The sequence below is a fragment of the Pseudophryne corroboree genome, chromosome 6, assembly GCF_028390025.1.
Source record: "Pseudophryne corroboree isolate aPseCor3 chromosome 6, aPseCor3.hap2, whole genome shotgun sequence".
NCBI classification, from domain to species: Eukaryota; Metazoa; Chordata; class Amphibia; order Anura; family Myobatrachidae; genus Pseudophryne; species Pseudophryne corroboree.
Genome location: NC_086449.1, coordinates 408739197 through 408762774, shown reverse-complemented (window position 1 = coordinate 408762774; position 23578 = coordinate 408739197). Strand labels below are relative to the sequence as shown.

General features: G+C 48.0%; 1 protein-coding gene across 1 annotated transcript in view; it reads right to left on the bottom strand.

Annotated features, from left to right (window-relative positions):
* HSPA14 (heat shock protein family A (Hsp70) member 14) overlaps nucleotides 1-23578 on the bottom strand; it is a 102384-nt gene that overhangs the window by 24616 nt on the left and 54190 nt on the right. The window contains exons 11-12 of the mRNA XM_063926909.1: nucleotides 8886-9101; nucleotides 7981-8154 (exon numbers count right to left, since the gene is read on the bottom strand). Coding sequence (XP_063782979.1) covers nucleotides 7981-8154; nucleotides 8886-9101 — 390 coding nt within the window. The remainder of the gene's footprint in view (nucleotides 1-7980; nucleotides 8155-8885; nucleotides 9102-23578) is intronic.

Here is a 23578-nt window from a genome sequence, read left to right as displayed (position 1 = left end):
AACAGCATCGTCACCTTCCATGTGAGATATTTTAAGTCCACAGTGGTGAGTGGTTCAAACCAATGTGACTTTAGGAAACTCAACACAACATTGAGATCCCAAGGTGCCACTGGAGGCACAAAAGGAGGCTGTATATGCAGTACCCCTTTTACAAATGTCTGAACTTCAGGCACTGAAGCCAGTTCCTTTTGGAAGAAAATCGACAGGGCCGAAATTTGAACCTTAATGGACCCTAATTTTAGGCCCATAGACAGTCCTGTTTGCAGGAAATGGAGGAAACGACCCAGTTGAAATTCCTCTGTAGGGGCCTTCTTGGCCTCCCACCACGCAACATATTTTCGCCAAATGCGGTGAAAATGTTTTGCGGTGACTTCATCTGGAATGCCTTTTTCCTTCAGGATCCGGAGTTCAACCGCCAAGCCGTCAAACGCAGCCGCGGTAAGTCTTGGAACAGACAAGGCCCCTGCTGGAGCAGGTCCTTTCTTAGAGGTAGAGGCCACGGTTCGTCCGTGAGCATCTCTTGAAGTTCCGGATACCAAGTCCTTCTTGGCCAATCCGGAACCACGAGTATAGTTCTTACTCCTCTCCTTCTTATGATTCTCAGTACTTTTGGTATGAGAGGCAGAGGAGGGAACACATACACTGACTGGTACACCCATGGTGTTACCAGAGCGTCCACCGCTATTGCCTGAGGGTCCCCTGACCTGGCGCAATATCTGTCTAGTTTTTTGTTTAGACGGGACGCCATTATGTCCACCTTTGGTTTTTCCCAACGGTTTACAATCAGGTGGAAGACTTCTGGGTGAAGTCCCCACTCTCCCGGGTGAAGGTCGTGTCTGCTGAGGAAGTCTGCTTCCCAGTTGTCCACTCCCGGAATGAACACTGCTGACAGTGCTATCACATGATTCTCCGCCCAGCGAAGAATCCTTGCAGCTTCTGCCATTGCCCCCCTGCTTCCCGTGCCGCCCTGTCTGTTTACGTGGGCGACTGACGTGATGTTGTCCGATTGGATCAATACCGCCTGACCCTGAAGCAGGGGTTTCGCTTGACTTAGGGCATTGTAAATGGCCCTTAGTTCCAGAATGTTTATATGAAGAGATGTCTCCAGGCTTGACCATATGCCCTGGAAATTCCTTCCCTGTGTGACTGCTCCCCAGCCTCGCAGGCTGGCATCCGTGGCCACCAGGACCCAGTCCCGAATGCCGAATCTGCGGCCCTCTAGAAGATGAGCACTCTGCAACCACCACAGGAGGGATACCCTTGTCCCCGGTGACAGGGTTATCCGCTGAAGCATCTGAAGATGCGACCCGGACCATTTGTCCAGTAGGTTCCACTGGAAAGTCTTGCGTGGAATCTGCCGAATGGGATTGCTTCGTAGGAAGCCACCATTTTTACCCAGAACCCTTGTGCATTGATGCACTGAGACTTGGTTCGGTTTTAGGAGGTTCCTGACTAGCTCGGATAACTCCCTGGCTTTCTCCTCCGGGAGAAACACCTTCTTTCTGGACTGTGTCCAGGATCATCCCTAGGAACAGAAGACAAGTCGTCGGAACCAGCTGCGATTTTGGAATATTGAGAATCCAATCGTGCTGCCGCAACACTACCTGATATAGTGCTACACCGATCTCCAACTGTTCCCTGGATCTTACCCTTGTCAGGGAATCGTCCATCGAAGGAATATCATCATTACGGTCATTACTTCAGTAAAGACCCGGGGTGCCGTGGACCATCCCTACGGCAGCGTCCGAACTGATAGTGACAGTTCTGTACCATAACCTGAAATACCCTTGGTGAGAAGGGTAAATTTTGACATGAAGGTAAGCATCCTTGATGTCCCGAGACATCATGTAGTCCCCTTCTTCCAGGTTTGCAATCACTGCTCTGAGTGACTCAATTTTGAATTTGAACCTCTGTATGCAAGTGTTCAAAGATTTTAGATTTTAGATTTTAAAATCGGTCTCACCGAGCCGTCTGGCTTCGGTACCACAATAGTGTGGAATAATACCCCGTTCCCTGTTGCAGGAGGGGTACCTTGATTATCACCTGCTGGGAATACAGCTTGTGAATGGTTTCCAAAACTGCCTCCCTGTCAGCGGGAGACGTCGGTAAAACAGACCTTTGGAAACGGCGAGGGGGATACGTCTCGAATTCCAATTTGTACCCCTGAAATATTACCAGAAGGATCCAGGGGTCTACTTGCGAGTGAGCCCACTGCGCACTGAAATTCATTGAGAACGGGACCCCACCGTGCCTGAACTTGTAAAGCCCTAGCGTCATACTGAGGGCTTGGCAGAGGCGGAAAAGAGTTTCTGTTCCTTGGAACTGGCTGATCTCTGCAGCCATTTTCCTCTCCCTCTGTCACGAGCAGAAAAGAGGAACCCTTTTGTCCGCTTGCCAACCAGGCCTGCGCCTGATAATACGGCGTCTTATTTTGAGAGGCGACCTGGGGTACATCCCCTCTTTTAAGGCAATACTTCCAAATGCCGTTTGGAATCCGCATCACCTGACCACTTTACTGGTATAATTGGACAACGCACTTATACTTGATGCCAGTCGGCAAATATTCCGCTGTGCATCATGCCTATATAGAAATGCATCTTTTAATTGCTCTATAGGCAATAATATACGGTCCTTATCTAGGATATCATATTTCCAGTCAGGGAATCCGACCACGCCAACCCAGCACTGCACATCCAGGCTGAGGCGATTGCTGGTCGCAGTATAACACCAGTATGTGTGTAAATACATTTTAGGATACCCTCCTGCTTTCTATCAGCAGGATCCTTAAGGGCGGCCATCTCAAGAGAGGGTAGAGCCCTTGTTCTTACAAGCGTGTGAGCGCCTTATCCCCCCTAGGGGGTGTTTCCCAACGCACCCTAACCTCTGGCGGGAAAAGGTATACTGCCAATAACTTTTTAGAAATGATCAATTGTTATCGGGGGGAAACCCACGCATTTTATTTCTCAGATTCCGGAAAACTACAGGAAGTTTTTCCTCACCAACATAATACCCCTTTTTTTTTTGGTGGTATTCATATTATCAGAAAAGTGTAAACTTTTTTCATTGCCTCAATCATGCAATGTGTGGCCCTATTTGGAAATCACGGTCGTCTCTTCACCGTCGACAAAGGAGTCAGTATCCGTGTCGGCGTCTGTATCTGAGGTAACGGGCGCTTTAGAGCCCCTATATGAGACGTCTGGACATGCACAAGCTGAGTAGCCGGCTGTCTCATGTCAACCACTGTCTTTTATACAAAGCTGACACTGTCACGCAATTTCCACAGTACATCCACTCAGGTGTCGACCCCCCAGGGGGTGACAACACTATTACAGACACTCTACTCCGTCTCCTCATCATTTTTCTCCTCATACATGTCGACACAAACGTACCGACACACAGCACACACACAGGGAATGCTCTGATAGAGGACAGGACCCCACTAGCCCTTTGGGGAGACAGAGGGAGAGTTTGCCAGCACACACCAGAGCGCTATATATATACAGGGATAACCTTATATAAGTGTTTTTCCCTTTATAGCTGCTGTATTGTTTATACTGCGCCTAATTTGTGCCCCCCTCTCTTTTTTAACCCCTTTCTGTAGTGTAGTGACTGCAGGGGAGAGCCAGGGAGCCACCCTCCAACTGAGCTGTGAGGGAAAATGGCGCCAGTGTGCTGAGGAGATAAGGACGCCGAGAAAGGGGCGGAGCCTATCATCCGTTTTCTTGTATGTTTTGGCAGGGGTTAAATGCATCCATATAGCCCAGGAGTTATATGTGATGCATTTATTTTAGCCATAAAAGGTTTTCTAACGATTTATTGCGTCTCAGGGCGCTGCCCCCCCAGCGCCCTGCACCCTCAGTGACCGGAGTGTGAAGTGTGCTGAGAGCAATGGCGCACAGCTGCGGTGCTGTGCGCCTACCTTTATCTGAAGACAGGAAAGTCTTCTGCCGCCGATTTTTCCGGACCTCTTCGCTCTTCTGGCTCTGTAAGGGGGCCGGCGGCGCGGCTCCGGTGACCCATCCAGGCTGAACCTGTGATCGTCCCTCTGGAGCTAATGTCCAGTAGCCTAAGAAGCCCAATCCACTCTGCACGCAGGTGAGTTCGCTTCTTCTCCCCTTAGTCCCTCGATGCAGTGAGCCTGTTGCCAGCAGGTCTCACTGAAAATAATAAACCTAAACTAAAACTTTCACAAAGAGCTCAGGAGAGCCCCTAGTGTGCACCCTTCTCGTCGGGCACAGAAAATCTAACTGGGGCTTGGAGGAGGGTCATAGGGGGAGGAGCCAGTGCACACCAGGTGATCCTAAAGCTTTCTTTAGATGTGCCCTGTCTCCTGCGGAGCCGCTATTCCCCATGGTCCTTACGGAGTTCCCAGCATCCACTAGGACGTCAGAGAAAATACACTTTAAGGTAGTCTCTTGCCTGCGATCTGCAGGGTCCCTAAGGGCGGCTGTGTCAGGAGACGGTAGCGCCACTTTCTTGGACAAGCGCGTCAGGGCCTTGTCCACAGTGGGAGGTGATTCCCAACGCTCCCTGTCCTGTTTAGGGAAGGGGTATGCCATATAAATTATTTTGGGTATCTGCGGTCTCTTTTCCGGAGTCTCCCAAGCTTTTTCAAAGAAATCATTTAGTTCATGAGATGTGGGAAAATTTATAATCTGTTTCTTTCCCTTAAACATGTGTACCCTTGTGTCGGGGACCGAGGGTTCATCCGCAATATGCAACACATCCCTTATTGCCACAATCATACACTGAATGCTTTTTGTCACCCTAGGGTGCAATTTCACTTCGTCATAGTCGACACTGGAATCAGAGTCCGTGTCGGTAGTAGTGTCTTGTGATAAGGGACGCTTTTGAGACCCCGACGGGCCCTGTGAGTCGGTCCAATCCGAGGATTGATCCCCTGATGTCCCCCCTAATTCAGCCTTATTAAGCCTCTTATGTAAGGATGCCACACTTGCATTCAACATATGCCACATGTCCATCCATTCCTGAGTCAGCACAACCGACGGGGACACACCACTCATTTGCTCCACCTCCTCCTTGGAAAAGCCTTCCGCTTCAGACATGTCGACACCACGTACCGACACCCCACACACACAGGGATTAACCTATAAGGGGACAAAACCCCAACCAGGCCCTTAGGAGAGACAGAGAGAGAGTATGCCAGCACACACCCAGCGCTTAATAACACTGGAAAAATATGACCAGATAGCACTTTTATATATAAAATGACCAGATTCCCACTCACTGCGCTCAAAATGCCCCCCCTCCTCTTTTTTCCAGCCTGAATGTTCAGCAGGGGAGAGACCAGGGAGCCAGCGTTTTCCTCATGCAGCTTCTGTGGAGAAAATGGCGCTGGTTAGTGCTGGGGATCAAGCTCCGCCCACCCGACGGCGGGCTTCGATCCCGGTGATTTTTTTTATAGAAAATGGTGGGGGATCGTAGAATTACTGCCCAGCAGCCTAATCTACCTTGTCAGTGCACAAATGTGAGGTTTATTGCTGCCCAGGGCGCCCCCCACTGCGCCCTGCACCCTTCAGTGCTGCTCTGTGTGTGTGAATGGGAGCAATGGCCCCTTACCTCATGAAGATCTGATGTCTTCTGCCTTCATCCTCATGAAGATCTGATGTCTTCTGCCACCTATGATGTCTTCTGCCTTCTCATACTCACCCGGCTTCTATCTTCGGCATCTGTGAGGAGGACGGCGGCGCGGCTCCGGGATGAACCCCAGGTGAGACCTGTGTTCCGACTCCCTCTGGAGCTAATGGTGTCCAGTAGCCTTAGAAACAGAGCCCAACCGTTAAGCCAGCCCTGCTTCTCTCCCCTCAGTCCCACGATGCAGGGAGCCTGTTGCCAACAGGACTCCCTGAAAATAAAAAACCTAACAAAATTATTTTTCAACAGAAAACTCTGGAGAGCTCTCTGCAGTGCACCCATTCTCCTCTGGGCACAAGATCTAACTGAGGTCTGGAGGAGGGGCATAGAGGGAGGAGCCAGTGCACACCCATAGTAAAAGTTCTTGTGAGGTGCCCTATCGCCTGCGGAGCCCGTCTATACCCCATGGTCCTTACGGAGTCCCCAGCATCCTCTAGGACGTAAGAGAAAAATGGCTGAGGATTTTTTTTAATATTAAAATAAGGTGACAGAGGAGAGTGAGGAATCTTATCAGGGATATTTAGGACTTCTCTGACCTATATTCCCTGCAACAGAGTCCCCTCCCCCACCTCACCCTCCTCCATTTCTGACCCCTCATCATCAGAGTCAGACTGCAGGATATGGGCCAAAGTGCGTTTGTGCGAACAAATGACAGGGGAGACGCTGGTTTGGGTACTGAGTCTCTTTTCATAAACTCAGTCATAAATTAAGTATTGCGTCTCTTTCTCATTCCGAGATAACTTAGTAGAGATTGTGGAAATCATTCCCCTAATGGAGTCCAGCCATGCTGGTTCTGGTGAACTCCCTGGGGAAGAGGACCACTGCCTTACATGAAACTCACTCTTTGCCTGACATACTGTAATAGTGACAGAGCGCACACACAGGAAAAGGTTAAATGCACAATTAACCCACAAAGAGCCCTCGACAGGGGGAGTATGGAACCAGCACACAGCGCCCTTAACGCTAATGCAAAGCTTAGCCGGGTCGCAGACTAAGTACCCAAAGTACCCAGACTTAGTACACTAACAATCCCTCCTCCCCCCCCCCCCCCCCCCCCCTGCTATGACCCCCTGGTACCGGTGAGGTAATCTGGAGCTGCGCGTCCCTGCTCTTTTTTTATAATGGCTGTATGTGTCCTTTTATGGCTATGTTGCCAGTCTGGGTACTGTGTCTGCTGTTCAGCGTCTGTGTCCTTACAGGAGACGCAGTCCGTCACGTTTAGAAGCTGTGTGTCTCCTTACCCTCATGCCGCCATAATGGCCGGCGACCTGCTAACAGGGACGCCGGCTTAGTACTCACCACTCTTCTTTCTTCTGGCTCTGTTAGCGGTGGCGGCGTGCTGCGGGAATGTATGCTCGCCGTGGTGGGACTTGCAAATTGTTCCCTCAGGAACTAGTTTCCTGCCAGCGGGGAACGGGACCATTATCCCTTCAAGACGTTGGGCCGTTCCCTCCCTAAGTCCCATGAAGCACGCAGGCTGTTGCCATCCAGACCTGCCTGAAAATAACAAATAGATAAAATAAATGCAGAAAACTCTTCAGGAGCTTCCAGTGATGTGACCAGCTCCTCCGGGCACATTTTCTAAACAGAGTCTGGTAGGCAGGGGCATAGAGGGAGGAGCCAGCGCACACTATCAAATTCTTAAAGTGCCCAAGGCTCCTAGTGGACCCGTCTATACCCCATGGTACTAAATGGATTCCCAGTATCCCCAAGGACGGATGAGAGATATTACTAGTTACCCAGAGTAGAATAGCGTGACCAGTGTAAAAACAGAGACAAATAGTTCAATTTACATAGCAGAATCTTATTGTGTGTCCACTTTAGTAAGACCAGTATATAAAGTACAGAAAATTGTACTGACCTTTAAAAGCAGCCATCACCACAAAAGTACAATAAATGGCGAATATAACACTGCAACTTCTATGTCAGTAGTGCTAATTAGTCCAGAACTTATCACTGTTTAGATATTTACATTTGTTACCCTGCATCGCTCGCATTGCTTCTTTACTGATATTTGTTACCTAATGCCACTAAATACGATGGAGGAAATAAATTAAGCAGCATTCTATTAATGAAGATGGTCTATTCAAGAGGTTCCCAATGCGCTCCTCAAGGAACCCAATGTGGCCAAGCATGAATATACATAAAACCTGGACCATTAGGGTGCCTTCAGGACTGCATTTGGGAACCTCTACTCTATGCAATTCTAGCATTCCAAAGCAGTAAGAATAGACTTATGAAATGGTTTAAGCTGGATCAAACCATGTTTTACGAATTTGTGGTCAAAAGATCACCACTTAACATTTCTACTAATTCACGTCTTACTTGTGCAAATTTACAGTTGTCCGATACATCAGATTTCTGAACAGATTCATATAGTTCGAGACACACAGAGGTTAACTTTCCAGGTGCTTGTAATGAGTGTTGTCTACGAGCAGGAAGTGGCGTTCCAGATGGCAGTAAAATAGTGAACTTCTCAGCTCCAGACTCATCAGCTTCCTGTAAAGATACATCCAACCTAAATACCAGACTATATGCAAACCCCTTCATTACATTTTGCACATGCATCCATGCTACAGCTAACATGCACATCACATTGTCCAGCTCCCACTGGGTGCGCCCTGTGCGCACACATCAGCGAAAGGACAGATGAGGAATAGGGTAAGCATCATGGGACAGGAGTGGGTGGTGTTGGGATAGGAGGGGGGGGCGGGGGTGAGCTGCTGAGGTGACCAGGCAGATGCTGGATCCATTCACAGAGATAGACACGTACTGTACACATAGAAAGGCCATGCATTCCTAGTGTTCACTCTAGAATCCTAGAGGGGCACTAGTGTGCGCGCGGCGAAAAGGGGTCACGGCCATGCAAAATAGGGGGGAGGGGTCATTGCGGGTAATAAAAGTGGGCGGTTCAGCCCGCAGACGTAAAAAAAGGGGGTGTGGGCGGCCAGCGGCGTCACTGTTGGAGGCGTGCCCAGCACCTACGGACGTGCTGGCCTTCCCCCAAGCACTCTCTTAGCGTGAATGGATGCCGCGCGCTGTAAGGGCAGGAAGCGGGCGGCAGTTTTAGCAGGGCACCGCAGAAAGGGTAGGGCGGGTTTTGCCCTTAAAAAAAAAATCAGGCAGGACGTGGCGCCCTGCTAAAACTGCCTAGCGTCAACACTACATTCCTACTGCAGTAGACTTTTATTTCACATTATTAAGTGCCACAAGTTTCCTGTAAAACAAACCTTAACTAATATGTCACTGGAAGAGCACTCAATGGTAATGGTATCTAGTTCTGTTGATAAATTGTCTTTGCCCAGTAGAATTCCAGCTTCTATGGCAGCACCAATGGGAATGACCTCATCTGGTGGAATGCTATTTAAAAGTTCCACCTCCGGAAATAAGTCCATAATTAATTGCTGTAGCTTTGGGATGCGAGCTGACCCGCCACATAACACTACCTACAATACAAGAATAGAACAAACATTGTTAAACATTCACTAAATAAAAAAATTACAAAAAAAATTAAATAAATCTAAATGGCCACGTCATTCATGTTGGCCACAACAAGGTTTACTTTTAAGTTTTTCACCCCATGTTTTCCAGGTCACCTGTGGATTTTTAAAATGTGACAGTTGGTGATACACAGTGCACCTGCCGGTGACCTGGAAACGTGACCTGTGTGGAGTCCTGAGGACAGAGTTTGAGAACCACTGATCGGTTTCTCTCATGTATGAGGATGTCATGCATTTAACCTATTAGCCAGACACATGGCAGGGACTAGGAGTTATGATGCGCATACTGGCTTTCTCCACAGACGCACGGAAATGCCAGAATATAAAAAAAAAACCAAAAAACCATAATGACATAAGAAAATAAGAATTTACTTACCGATAATTCTATTTCTCGTAGTCCGTAGTGGATGCTGGGGACTCCGTCAGGACCATGGGGAATAGCGGCTCCGCAGGAGACAGGGCACAAAAGTAAAAGCTTTAGGATCAGGTGGTGTGCACTGGCTCCTCCCCCTATGACCCTCCTCCAAGCCTCAGTTAGGATACTGTGCCCGGACGAGCGTACACAATAAGGAAGGATTTTGAATCCCGGGTAAGACTCATACCAGCCACACCAATCACACTGTACAACCTGTGATCTGAACCCAGTTAACAGCATGATAACAGCGGAGCCTCTGAAAAGATGGCTCACAACAATAATAACCCGATTTTTGTAACAATAACTATGTACAAGTATTGCAGACAATCCGCACTTGGGATGGGCGCCCAGCATCCACTACGGACTACGAGAAATAGAATTATCGGTAAGTAAATTCTTATTTTCTCTGACGTCCTAAGTGGATGCTGGAGACTCCGTCAGGACCATGGGGATTATACCAAAGCTCCCAAACGGGCGGGAGAGTGCGGATGACTCTGCAGCACCGAGTGAGAGAACTCCAGGTCCTCCTCAGCCAGGGTGTGCCCCTGACCAAGTAGCAGCTCGGCAAAGTTGTAAAGCCGAGACCCCTCGGGCAGCCGCCCAAGATGAGCCCACCTTCCTTGTGAAATGGGCATTTACATATTTTGGCTGTGGCAGGCCTGCCACAGAATGTGCAAGCTGAATTGTACTACACATCCAACTAGCAATCGTCTGCTTAGAAGCAAGAGCACCCAGTTTGTTGGGTGCATACAGGATAACAGCAAGTCAGTTTTCCTGACTCCAGCCGTCCTGGAAACCTATATTTTCAGGGCCCTGACAACATCTAGCAACTTGGAGTCCTCCAAGTCCCTAGTAGCCGCAGGTACCACAATAAGCTGGTTCAGGTGAAACGCTGACACCACCTTAGGGAGAAACTGGGGACGAGTCCGCAGCTCTGCCCTGTCCGAATGGACAATCAGATATGGGCTTTTGTGAGACAAAGCCGCCAATTCTGACACTCGCCTGGCCGAGGCCACGGCCAACATCATGGTCACTTTCCATGTGAGATATTTCAAATCCACAGATTTGAGCGGTTTAAACCAATGTGATTTGAGGAATCCCAGAACTACGTTGAGATCCCACAGTGCCACTGGAGGCACAAAAGGGGGTTGTATATGCAGTACTCCCTTGACAAACTTCTGGACTTCAGGAAGTGAAGCCAATTCTTTCTGGAAGAAAATCGACAGGGCCGAAATTTGAACCTTAATGGACCCCAATTTGAGGCCCATAGACACTCCTGTTTGCAGGAAATGCAGGAATCGACCGAGTTGAAATTTCTTTGTGGGGCCTTCCTGGCCTCACACCACGCAACATATTTTCGCCACATGTGGTTATAATGTTGTGCGGTCACCTCCTTCCTGGCTTTGACCAGGGTAGGAATGACCTCTTCCGGAATGCCTTTTTCCCTTAGGATCCGGCGTTCAACCGCCATGCCGTCAAACGCAGCCGCGGTAAGTCTTGGAACAGACATGGTACTTGCTGAAGCAAGTCCCTTCTTAGCGGCAGAGGCCATGAGTCCTCTGTGAGCATCTCTTGAAGTTCCGGGTACCAAGTCCTTCTTGGCCAATCCGGAGCCACGAGTATAGTTCTTACTCCTCTACGTCTTATAATTCTCAGTACCTTAGGTATGAGAAGCAGAGGAGGGAACACATACACCGACTGGTACACCCACGGTGTTACCAGAACGTCCACAGCTATTGCCTGAGGGTCTCTTGACCTGGCGCAATACCTGTCCAGTTTTTTGTTCAGGCGGGACGCCATCATGTCCACCTTTGATCTTTCCCAACGGTTCACAATCATGTGGAAGACTTCCCGATGAAGTCCCCACTCTCCCGGGTGGAGGTCGTGCTGAGGAAGTCTGCTTCCCAGTTGTCCACTCCCGGAATAACCACTGCTGACAGTGCTATCACATGATTTTCCGCCCAGCGAAGAATCCTTGCAGTTTCTGCCATTGCCCTCCTGCTTCTTGTGCCGCCCTGTCTGTTTACGTGGGCGACTGCCGTGATGTTGTCCCACTGGATCAATACCGACTGACCTTGAAGCAGAGGTCTTGCTAAGCTTAGAGCATTGTAAATTGCTCTTAGCTCCAGTATATTTATGTGGAGAGAAGTCTCCAGACTTGATCACACTCCCTGGAAATTTTTTCCTTGTGTAACTGCTCCCCAGCCTTTCAGGCTGGCATCCGTGGTCACCAGGACCCAGTCCTGAATGCCGATTCTGTGGCCCTTTAGTAGATGAGCACTCTGCAGCCACCACAGAAGAGACACCCTTGTCCTTGGAGACAGGGTTATCCGCTGATGCATCTGAAGATGCGATCCGGACCATTTTTCCAGCAGATCCCACTGAAAAGTTCTTGCGTGAAATCTGCCGAATGGAATCGCTTCGTAAGAAGCCACCATTTTTCCCAGGACCCTTGTGCAATGATGCACTGACACTTTTCCTGGTTTTAGGAGGTTCCTGACTAGCTCGGATAACTCCCTGGCTTTCTCCTCCGGGAGAAACACCTTTTTCTGGACTGTGTCCAGAATCATCACTAGGAACAGCAGACGTGACGTCGGAGACAGCTGCGATTTTGGAATATTTAGAATCCACCCGTGCTGTCGTAGAACTACTTGAGATAGTGCTACTCCGACCTCCAACTGTTCTCTGGACCTTGCCCTTATCAGGAGATCGTCCAAGTAAGGGATAATTAAGACGCCTTTTCTTTGAAGAAGAATCATCATTTCGGCCATTACCTTGGTAAAGACCCGGGGTGCCGTGGACAATCCAAACGGCAGCGTCTGAAACTGATAGTGACAGTTTTGTACCACGAACCTGAGGTACCCTTGGTGAGAAGGGCAAATTGGGACATGGAGGTAAGCATCCTTGATGTCCAGGGACACCATATAGTCCCCTTCTTCCTGGTTCGCTATCGCTGCTCTGAGTGACTCCATCTTGATTTGAACCTTTGTATGTAAGTGTTCAAATATTTCAGATTTAGAATAGGTCTCACCGAGCCGTCTGGCTTCAGTACCACAATATAGTGTGGAATAATACCCCTTTCCTTGTTGTAGGAGGGGTACTTTGATTATCACCTGCTGGGAATACAGCTTGTGAATTGTTTCCAATACTGCCTCCCTGTCGGAGGGAGACGTTGGTAAAGCAGACTTCAGGAACCTGCGAGGGGGAGACGTCTCGAATTTCCAATCTGTACCCCTGGGATACTACTTGTAGGATCCAGGGGTCCACTTGCGAGTGAGCCCACTGCGCGCTGAAACTCTTGAGACGACCCCCCACCGCACCTGAGTCCGCTTGTACGGCCCCAGCGTCATGCTGAGGACTTGGCAAAAGCGGTGGAGGGCTTCTGTTCCTGGGAATGGGCTGCCTGCTGCAGTCTTCTTCCCTTTCCTCTATCCCTGGGCAGATATGACTGGCCTTTTGCCTGCTTGCCCTTATGGGGACGAAAGGACTGAGGCTGAAAAGACGGTGTCTTTTTCTGCTGAGATGTGACTTGGGGTAAAAAAAGGTGGATTTTCCAGCTGTTGCCGTTGCCACCAGGTCCGATGGACCGACCCCAAATAACTCCTCCCCTTTATACGGCAATACTTCCATGTGCCGTTTGGAATCTGCATCACCTGACCACTGTCGTGTCCATAAAGATCTTCTGGCAGATATGGACATCGCACTTACTCTTGATGCCAGAGTGCAAATATCCCTCTGTGCATCTCGCATATATAGAAAAGCATCCTTTAAATGCTCTATAGTCAATAAAATACTGTCCCTGTCAAGGGTATCAATATTGTCAGTCAGGGAATCCGACCAAGCCACCCCAGCGCTGCACATCCAGGCTGAGGCGATCGCTGGTCGCAGTATAACACCAGTATGTGTGTATATACTTTTTAGGATATTTTCCAGCCTCCTATCAGCTGGCTCCTTGAGGGCGGCCGTATCTGGAGACGGTAACGCCACTTGTTTTGATAAGCGTGTGAGCGCCTTATCCACCCTAAGGGGTGTTTCCCAACGCGCCTAACTTCTGGCGGGAAAGGGTATAACGCAAATAATTTTCTATCGGGGGAAACCCACGCATCATCACACACTTCATTTAATTTATCTGATTCAGGAAAAACTACAGGTAGTTTTTTCACACCCCACATAATACCCTCTTTTGTGGTACTTGTAGTATCAGAAATATGTAACACCTCCTTCATTGCCCTTAACATGTAACGTGTGGCCCAAATGGAAAATACGTTTGTTTCTTCACCGTCGACACTGGAGTCAGTGTCCGTGTCTGTGTCGACCGACTGAGGTAAATGGGTGTTTTAAAGCCCCTGACGGTGTTTTAGACGCCTGGACAGGTACTAATTGGTTTGCCGGCCGTCTCATGTCGTCAACCGACCTTGCAGCGTGTTTACATTATCACGTAATTCCCTAAATAAGCCATCCATTCCGGTGTCGACTCCCTAGAGAGTGACATCACCATTACAGGCAATTGCTCCGCCTCCTCACCAACATCGTCCTCATACATGTCGACACACACGTACCGACACACAGCACACACACAGGGAATGCTCTGATAGAGGACAGGACCCCACTAGCCCTTTGGGGAGACAGAGGGAGAGTTTGCCAGCACACACCAAAACGCTATATTATACAGGGACAACCTTATATAAGTGTTTTCCCTTATAGCATCTTAATATATAATAATATCGCCAAATAAGTGCCCCCCCTCTCTGTTTTAACCCTGTTTCTGTAGTGCAGTGCAGGGGAGAGCCTGGGAGCCTTCCTAGCAGCGGAGCTGTGTAGGAAAATGGCGCTGTGTGCTGAGGAGAATAGGCCCCGCCCCCTTTTCGGCGGGCTTCTTCTCCCGTTTTTCTGACAACCTGGCAGGGGTTAAATACATCCATATAGCCCCAGGGGCTATATGTGATGTATTTTTAGCCAGCATAGGTACTTTCATTGCTGCCCAGGGCGCCCCCCCAAGCGCCCTGCACCCTCAGTGACCGTTGGTGTGAAGTGTGCTGAGAGCAATGGCGCACAGCTGCAGTGCTGTGCGCTACCTCATGAAGACTGAGAAGTCTTCAGCCGCCGATTTCTGGACCTCTTCTCTCTTCAGCATCTGCAAGGGGGTCGGCGGCGCGGCTCCGGTGACCCATCCAGGCTGTACCTGTGATCGTCCCTCTGGAGCTAGTGTCCAGTAGCCTAAGAAGCCAATCCATCCTGCACGCAGGTGAGTTCACTTCTTCTCCCCTAAGTCCCTCGTTGCAGTGAGCCTGTTGCCAGCAGGACTCACTGAAAATAAAAAACCTAACAAAACTTTTACTCTAAGCAGCTCTTTAGGAGAGCCACCTAGATTGCACCCTTCTCGGCCGGGCACAAAAACCTAACTGAGGCTTGGAGGAGGGTCATAGGGGGAGGAGCCAGTGCACACCACCTGATCCTAAAGCTTTTACTTTTGTGCCCTGTCTCCTGCGGAGCCGCTATTCCCCATGGTCCTGACGGAGTCCCCAGCATCCACTTAGGACGTCAGAGAAAATAAAGCTAACACACTATGGTAATTCAGAAAGGAGGGTCAGGTCACTATGGACCCTAACGTCACCGATTATTGATGCTATTTTTAAGAACTCAGTTGCAAAAATAACCACAATAAAGGAGAATTCCCCCACCCATGAGTTTCAACTAAGCAGTAGACTTTGTGGTGCAGCGTGGGCAGTTGGAGATCTACATCCGCCCACACACTGCACTACTTCTGTAATGTATGGGAATACTACACCAGTGTGCAGGACTTGCTAATGATGTTGAATAATACAGAAAATAAAAAAAGGTGTGCATTTTGTAGCAACCTTATGCAGACATATTTGATACATATTATAAATATGTTACAGTCTAAGAAAATGATAATACGTTTAGAGAAAAATATATTGCACACCACATTATTCCTCGCATTCATTAGAAAATATGTTAGTACGGTTGTTGTTTTGCTCAATGCTAAATAATAAATTTAGAGGGGGAAACATCCCCCCAACCCCACCCGTACAAACACAAACTCCAAACTAGTTCTATCCTATTGCGATAATGGTCACAATAGGTGCACAGCAGATGCGTGTCCTAATTAGATTGCTGTGTTTATTGGTAAACAGCAGGTAACAGGGGGGGGGGGGGGGGGCTGATGTATTATGCCTGGAGAAGTGAGAAAGCAGTGATAAGTGGAAGGTGATAACGCAACAGCCAATCATTGCGCGTCTGAAAAATGACAGGAGCTGATTGGCTGGTGTGTTATCACCTTCCACTTATCACTGCTTTCCTACTTCTCGAGGCTTAATACATATGCCCCATGGTAATGCAGGGCTTAACAGCAGTTTCGTGGTGGTGTCAAACAGTGGTTAATGCAGGTATTAGGTGCCTTACCTCAGGAGTGAAGTACTGTGCGTCTACACAGCGCTGAATAACTGTAAACAATAAAGATGGCTGCAGTCTGCACATGTGCAGTAGTACATAAGGTTTGAGGTCGCACCTCCTAGCAGACTCTGGGTCCTATTGCCCAGCAAGTTCTAGAACAAGGACAGATCCCAAGCCGAGTGCCTGTTCTTCAACAATGACAGTAATGCAAAAAAATTTACTACAGGTTGCGTATCCCATATCCAAAATCCAAAATGCTTGGGACCATAAGTATTTTTGGACATTGGATTTTTCCTTATTTTGGAATAATTGCACACCATAATGAGATATTCTGGCGATAGGACCCAAGTGTAAGCACAGAAGGCATTTATGTTTTATATACATACAGGTTAAAGGTAATTTTAGCCAATATTTTTAATAACTTTGTGTATTAAACAAAGTTTGTGTACATTGAGCCATCAGAAAACAAAGGTTCCACTATCTCAGTCTCACTCAAAAAATTCCCAATTTCTGAATATTTGGACATGGTATACTCAACCTGTATCTTACTTATAAGGACATTCCTCCAGTGAGCACATAAGGGAGCTTCTTTGAAACATTTTCAGCACAACTTTTGTCAAAGATAAATATTTTTTTTATTTGAAGCAACCCTTTGCTTATAATTTTACAGGTTTTTGTGAAAACAAATATGGGAAAAATAAGAATTTACTTACCGATAATTCTATTTCTCGTAGTCCGTAGTGGATGCTGGGAACTCCGTAAGGACCATGGGGAATAGCGGCTCCGCAGGAGACTGGGCACATCTAAAGAAAACTTTAGGATCACCTGGTGTGCACTGGCTCCTCCCCCTATGACCCTCCTCCAAGCCTCAGTTAGGATACTGTGCCCGGACGAGCGTACACAATAAGGAAGGATTTTGAATCCCGGGTAAGACTCATACCAGCCACACCAATCACACTGTACAACTTGTGATCTGAACCCAGTTAACAGCATGATAATAGAGGAGCCTCTAGAAAAGATGGCTCACTACAACAATAACCCGAATTTTTTGGTAACAATAATTATGTACCAGTATTGCAGACAATCCGCACTTGGGATGGGCGCCCAGCATCCACTACGGACTACGAGAAATAGAATTATCGGTAAGTAAATTCTTATTTTCTCTGACGTCCTAGTGGATGCTGGGAACTCCGTAAGGACCATGGGGATTATACCAAAGCTCCCAAACGGGCGGGAGAGTGCGGATGACTCTGCAGCACCGAATGAGAGAACTCCAGGTCCTCCTCAGCCAAGATATCAAATTTGTAGAATTTTACAAACGTATTTGCTCCTGACCAAGTAACTGCTCGGCAAAGTTGTAAAGCCGAGACCCCTCGGGCAGCTTCCCAAGATGAGCCCACCTTCCTTGTGGAGTGGGCATTTTAAGATTTTTGGCTGTGGCAGGCCTGCCACAGAATGTGCAAGCTGAATTGTACTACAAATCCAACGAGCAATCGTCTGCTTAGAAGCAGGAGCACCCAGTTTGTTGGGTGCATACAGGATAAACAGCGAGTCAGATTTTCTGACTCCAGCCGTCCTGGAAACATGTATTTTCAGGGTCCTGACCACGTCAAGCAACTTGGAATCCTCCAAGTCCTTAGTAGCCGCAGGTACCACAATAGGTTGGTTCATGTGAAATGCAGAAACCACCTTAGGTAGAAAATTTGAGGACGAGTCCTCAATTCTGCCCTTTTAGAATGAAATATTAAGTAAGGGCTTTTATATGATAAAGCCGCCAATTCTGACACCCGCCTGGCTGAAACCAGGGCTAACTCGTCACTTCCATGTGAGATATTTTAGTCCACAGTGGTGAGTGGTTCAAACCAATGTGACTTTAGGAAACTCAACACAACATTGAGATCCCCAAGGTGCCACTGGAGGCACAAAAAGAGACTGTATATGCAGTACCCCTTTTACAAATGTCTGAACTTCAGGCACTGAAGCCAGTTCTTTTTTGGAAGAAAATCGACAAGGCCGAAATTTGAACCTTAATGGACCCTAATTTTAGGCCCATAGACAGTCCTGTTTGCAGGAAATGGAGGAAACGACCCAGTTGAAAATACTCTGTAGGGGCCTTCTTGGCCTCACCCCACGCAACATATTTTCGCCAAATGCGGTGATAATGTTTTGCGGTTACGTCTTTCCTGGCCTTGACCAGGGTAGGGATCTTCAGGATCCGGCGTTCAACCGCCATGCCGTCAAACGCAGCCGCGGTAAGTCTTGGAACAGACAAGGCCCTTGCTGGAGCAGGTCCTTTCTTAGAGGTAGAGGCCACGGTTCGTCCGTGAGCATCTCTTGAAGTTCCGGATACCAAGTCCTTCTTGGCCAATCCGGAACCACGAGTATAGTTCTTACTCCTCTCCTTCTTATGATTCTCAGTACTTTTGGTATGAGGGGCAGAGGAGGGAACACATACACTGACTGGTACACCCACGGTGTTACCAGAGCGTCCACCGCTATTGCCTGAGGGTCTCTTGACCTGGCGCAATATCTGTCTAGTTTTTTGTTTAGACGGGACGCCATTATGTCCACCTTTTGTTTTTCCCAACGGTTTACAATCAGGTGGAAGACTTCTGGGTGAAGTCCCCACTCTCCCGGGTGAAGGTCGTGTCTGCTGAGGAAGTCTGCTTCCCAGTTGTCCACTCCCGGAATGAACACTGCTGACAGTGCTATCACATGATTTTCCGCCCAGCGAAAATCCTTGCAGCTTCTGCCATTGCCCTCCTGCTTCTCGTGCCGCCCTGTCTGTTTACGTGGGCGACTGACGTGATGTTGTCCGATTGGATCAATACCGCCTGACCCTGAAGCAGGGGTTTCGCTTGACTTAGGGCATTGTAAATGGCCCTTAGTTCCAGAATGTTTATATGAAGAGATGTCTCCAGGCTTGACCATAAGCCCTGGAAATTCCTTCCCTGTGTGACTGCTCCCCAGCCTCGCAGGCTGGCATCCGTGGCCACCAGGACCCAGTCCCGAATGCCGAATCTGCGGCCCTCTAGAAGATGAGCACTCTGCCACCACCACAGGAGGGATACCCTTGTCCCCGGTGACAGGGTTATCCGCTGAAGCATCTGAAGATGCGACCCGGACCATTTGTCCAGAAGGTTCCACTGTGCGTGGAATCTGCCGAATGGGATTGCTTCGTAGGAAGCCACCATTTTTACCCAGAACCCTTGTGCATTGATGCACTGAGACTTGGTTCGGTTTTAGGAGGTTCCTGACTAGCTCGGATAACTCCCTGGCTTTCTCCTCCGGGAGAAGCACCTTCTTTCTGGACTATGTCCAGAATCATCCCTAGGAACAGAAGACAAGTCGTCGGAACCAGCTGCGATTTTGGAATATTGAAAATCCAATCGTGCTGCCGCAACACTACCTGATATAGTGCTACACCGATCTCCAACTGTTCCCTGGATCTTACCCTTATCAGGGAATCGTCCAAGTAAAGGATAACTAAAATTCCCTTCCTTCGAAGGAATATCATCATTTCGGTCATTACTTCAGTAAAGACCCGGGGTGCCGTGGACCATCCCTACGGCAGCGTCCGAACTGATACAGTTCTGTACCATAACCTGAAATACCCTTGGTGAGAAGGGTAAATTTTGACATGAAGGTAAGCCTCCTTGATGTCCCGAGACATCATGTAGTCCCCTTCTTCCAGGTTTGCAATCACTGCTCTGAGTGACTCAATTTTGAATTTTAACCTCTGTATGCAAGTGTTCAAAGATTTTAGATTTTAGATTTTAAAATCGGTCTCAGCGAGCCGTCTGGCTTCGGTACCACAATAGTGTGGAATAATACCCCGTTCCCTGTTGCAGGAGGGGTACCTTGATTATCACCTGCTGGGAATACAGCTTGTGAATGGCTTCCAAAACTGCCTCCCTGTCAGCGGGAGACGTCGGTAAAACAGACTTTTGGAAACGGCGAGGGGAATACGTCTCGAACTCCAATTTGTACCCCTGAAATATTATCTGAAGGATCCAGGGGTCTACTTGCGAGTGAGCCCACTGCGCACTGAAATTCATTGAGAACGGGACCCCACCGTGCCTGAACTTGAAAAGCCCTAGCGTCATACTGAGGGCTTTGCAGCGGCGGAAAAGGGTTTCTGTTCCTTGGAACTGGCTGATCTCTGCAGCCATTTTCCTCTCCCTCTGTCACGAGCAGAAAAGAGGAACCCTTTTGTCCGCTTGCCAACCAGGACTGCGCCTGATAATACGGCGTCTTATTTTGAGAGGCGACCTGGGGTACATCCCCTCTTTTAAGGCAATACTTCCAAATGCCGTTTGGAATCCGCATCACCTGACCACTTTACTGGAATAATTGGACAACGCACTTATACTTGATGCCAGTCGGCAAATATTCCGCTGTGCATCCTGCATATATAGAAATGCATCTTTTAATTGCTCTATAGGCAATAATATACTGTCCTTATCTAGGATATCATATTTCCAGTCAGGGAATCCGACCACGCCAACCCAGCACTGCACATCCAGGCTGAGGCGATTGCTGGTCGCAGTATAACACCAGTATGTGTGTAAATACATTTTAGGATACGCTCCTGCTTTCTATCAGCAGGATCCTTAAGGGCGGCCATCTCAGGAGAGGGTAGAGCCCTTGTTTTTACAAGCGTGTGAGCGCTTTATCCACCCTAGGGGGTGTTTCCCAACGCACCCTAACCTCTGGCGGGAAAAGGTATACTGCCAATAACTTTTTAGAAAATATCAATTGTTATCGGGGGGAAACCCACGCATCATCACACACCTCATTTTATTTCTCAGATTCAGGAAAACTACAGGAAGTTTTTCCTCACCAAACATAATACCCCTTTTTTTGGTGGTATTCATATTATCAGAAAAGTGTAAACTTTTTCCATTGCCTCAATTATGCAATGTGTGGCCCTATTGGAAATCACGGTTGTCTCTTCACCGTCGACACAGGAGTCAGTACCCCTGTCGGCGTCTGTATCTGAGGTAACGGGCGCTTTAGGGCCCCTGTATGAGACGTCTGGACATGCACAAGCTGAGTAGCCGGCTGTCTCATGTCAACCACTGTCTTTTATACAAAGCTGACACTGTCACGCAATTTCAACAGTACATCCACTCAGGTGTCGACCCCCCAGGGGGTGACAACACTATTTCAGACACTCTACTCCGTCTGCTCATCATTTTTCTCCTCATACATGTCGACACCAACGTACCGACACACAGCACACACACAGGGAATGCTCTGATAGAGGACAGGACCCCACTAGCCCTTTGGGGAGACAGAGGGAGAGTTTGCCAGCACACACCAGAGCGCTATATATATACAGGGATAACCTTATATAAGTGTTTTTCCCTTTATAGCTGCTGTATTGTTATATACTGCGCCTAATTTGTGCCCCCCTCTCTTTTTTAACCCCTTTCTGTAGTGTAGTGACTGCAGGGGAGAGCCAGGGAGCTTCCCTCCAACTGAGCTGTGAGGGAAAATGGCGCCAGTGTGCTGAGGAGATAGGCTCCGCCCCTTTCTCGGCGTCCTTATCATCCGTTTTCTGTATGTTTTGGCAGGGGTTAAATGCATCCATATAGCCCAGGAGTTATATGTGATGCATTTATTTTAGCCATATAAGGTTTTTTTATCGATTTATTGCGTCTCAGGGCGCTGCCCCCCCCAGCGCCCTGCACCCTCAGTGACCGGAGTGTGAAGTGTGCTGAGAGCAATGGCGCACAGCTGCGGTGCTGTGCGCTACCTTATCTGAAGACAGGATCGTCTTCTGCCGCCGATTTTTCCGGACCTCTTCGCTCTTCTGGCTCTGTAAGGGGGACGGCGGCGCGGCTCCGGTGACCCATCCAGGCTGAACCTGTGATCGTCCCTCTAGAGCTAATGTCCAGTAGCCTAAGAAGCCCAATCCACTCTGCACGCAGGTGAGTTCGCTTCTTCTCCCCTTAGTCCCTCGATGCAGTGAGCCTGTTGCCAGCAGGTCTCACTGAAAATAATAAACCTAAACTAAAACTTTCACAAAGAGCTCAGGAGAGCCCCTAGTGTGCACCCTTCTCGTCGGGCACAGAAATCTAACTGAGGCTTGGAGGAGGGTCATAGGGGGAGGAGCCAGTGCACACCAGGTGATCCTAAAGTTTTCTTTAGATGTGCCCAGTCTCCTGCGGAGCCGCTATTCCCCATGGTCCTTACGGAGTTCCCAGCATCCACTAGGACGTCAGAGAAATATTATTTCCACAATGACTTTTTATCAAGTTACATTTGTGCTAACAATGTAAGGCTGTGTGGTAAGCTTAGAAACATCATTTAACACAGCAAGTCTAATAAGAAGAACACTGCAATCAAGTATCATTTCTTACAATATATTGTTTGAGCCCTGAGTCTTTTCCAGGACACCTTTAATTTTCAACATGGGGGGTGATATCAGGATTGTCAGTCCTGCAGTCTGCAAACTGGGATATTATCTGCTGGATAAATGTGTCATGTTTCCAGCAGTGAGAATGATATGAAAGAAAAACACCAGGCTACAACACAAGCTGAGATAATTACAAGACTACCCTTGCAGCATAGAAGCCACAGCCATCTCTAGAACCAGCAGAGGAAGGATGTTCAGGAAAGAGAACAGTCAAAGGGCAGTTAAAACTGTCAGTTACTATCAATCACAAGATTTATACAATGACCAATTCATCTTTCACGTCCTCACCTTGCACCAAAAAGGTACAGTTGCCAATGAGAGTTATTATATATAATAGTAACTTATTAGCATATAATAAGTTATAATAAGTAAGTTATTAGCATATAATAGTAACTTACAAAAGCCTTGCTTTCTTTCCCCACCAAATGCTACAACTGTTATCCCATTACATTCAGTAAAGCTTTTTTCACATCTCTAAGGTGCAGATTCAATTAAGCGCAGTAGCCAATGGAATGGATTCCGGCAGCTCTGCATGTTAAATCACAGAAAGTGGATTCTGCTCGCAGTCTATGGAGGTGCGTGAGCAGAATCAGCCTAGTATAACGGCTGTCAGATGCACTTAATTTCATCTGCCCTTAGACTGTACTCTCAGTTGGGCAAGGTCATCTTTATCTTCAGCCTCAGGTTACTGTATGTAATTTCTTTGGCGAGGACACCCTCAATGTACAAGTGCTGTGTTATATTACAGTGCTTTACAAAGTATAGTAATTATTATTATCATAATAATGACTTCCTCTATCTTGCCAGTTTAAAAATGACATACTCAATCTTTACATGGTCAAGCATGATTTAAGCATCTGGCGGATAAAGTATAGGCTTGTATACTAACATGGATTACAGTGCTTACAGTCTAGCTGTACTAGTGACATGCGGGCAACTGTGGGAGAAAAGCCCAAACAGAACACACTCTTCTGATATGGGAATTACTTGAAATACATCTCTAGTGTTTGTGAAAAGCCTGTTTGTGCTTTCTTCTCTTGGTTCAGGTTCCTGTATCACAGCCATCTCCTGGGAAATTTATACGATATTACAGAAAGTTATTGATTAGATGTGGGACCTATTCAGTATAGATCGTATCTGAGATGCAATTGCATACTGATGGTTTGGGCC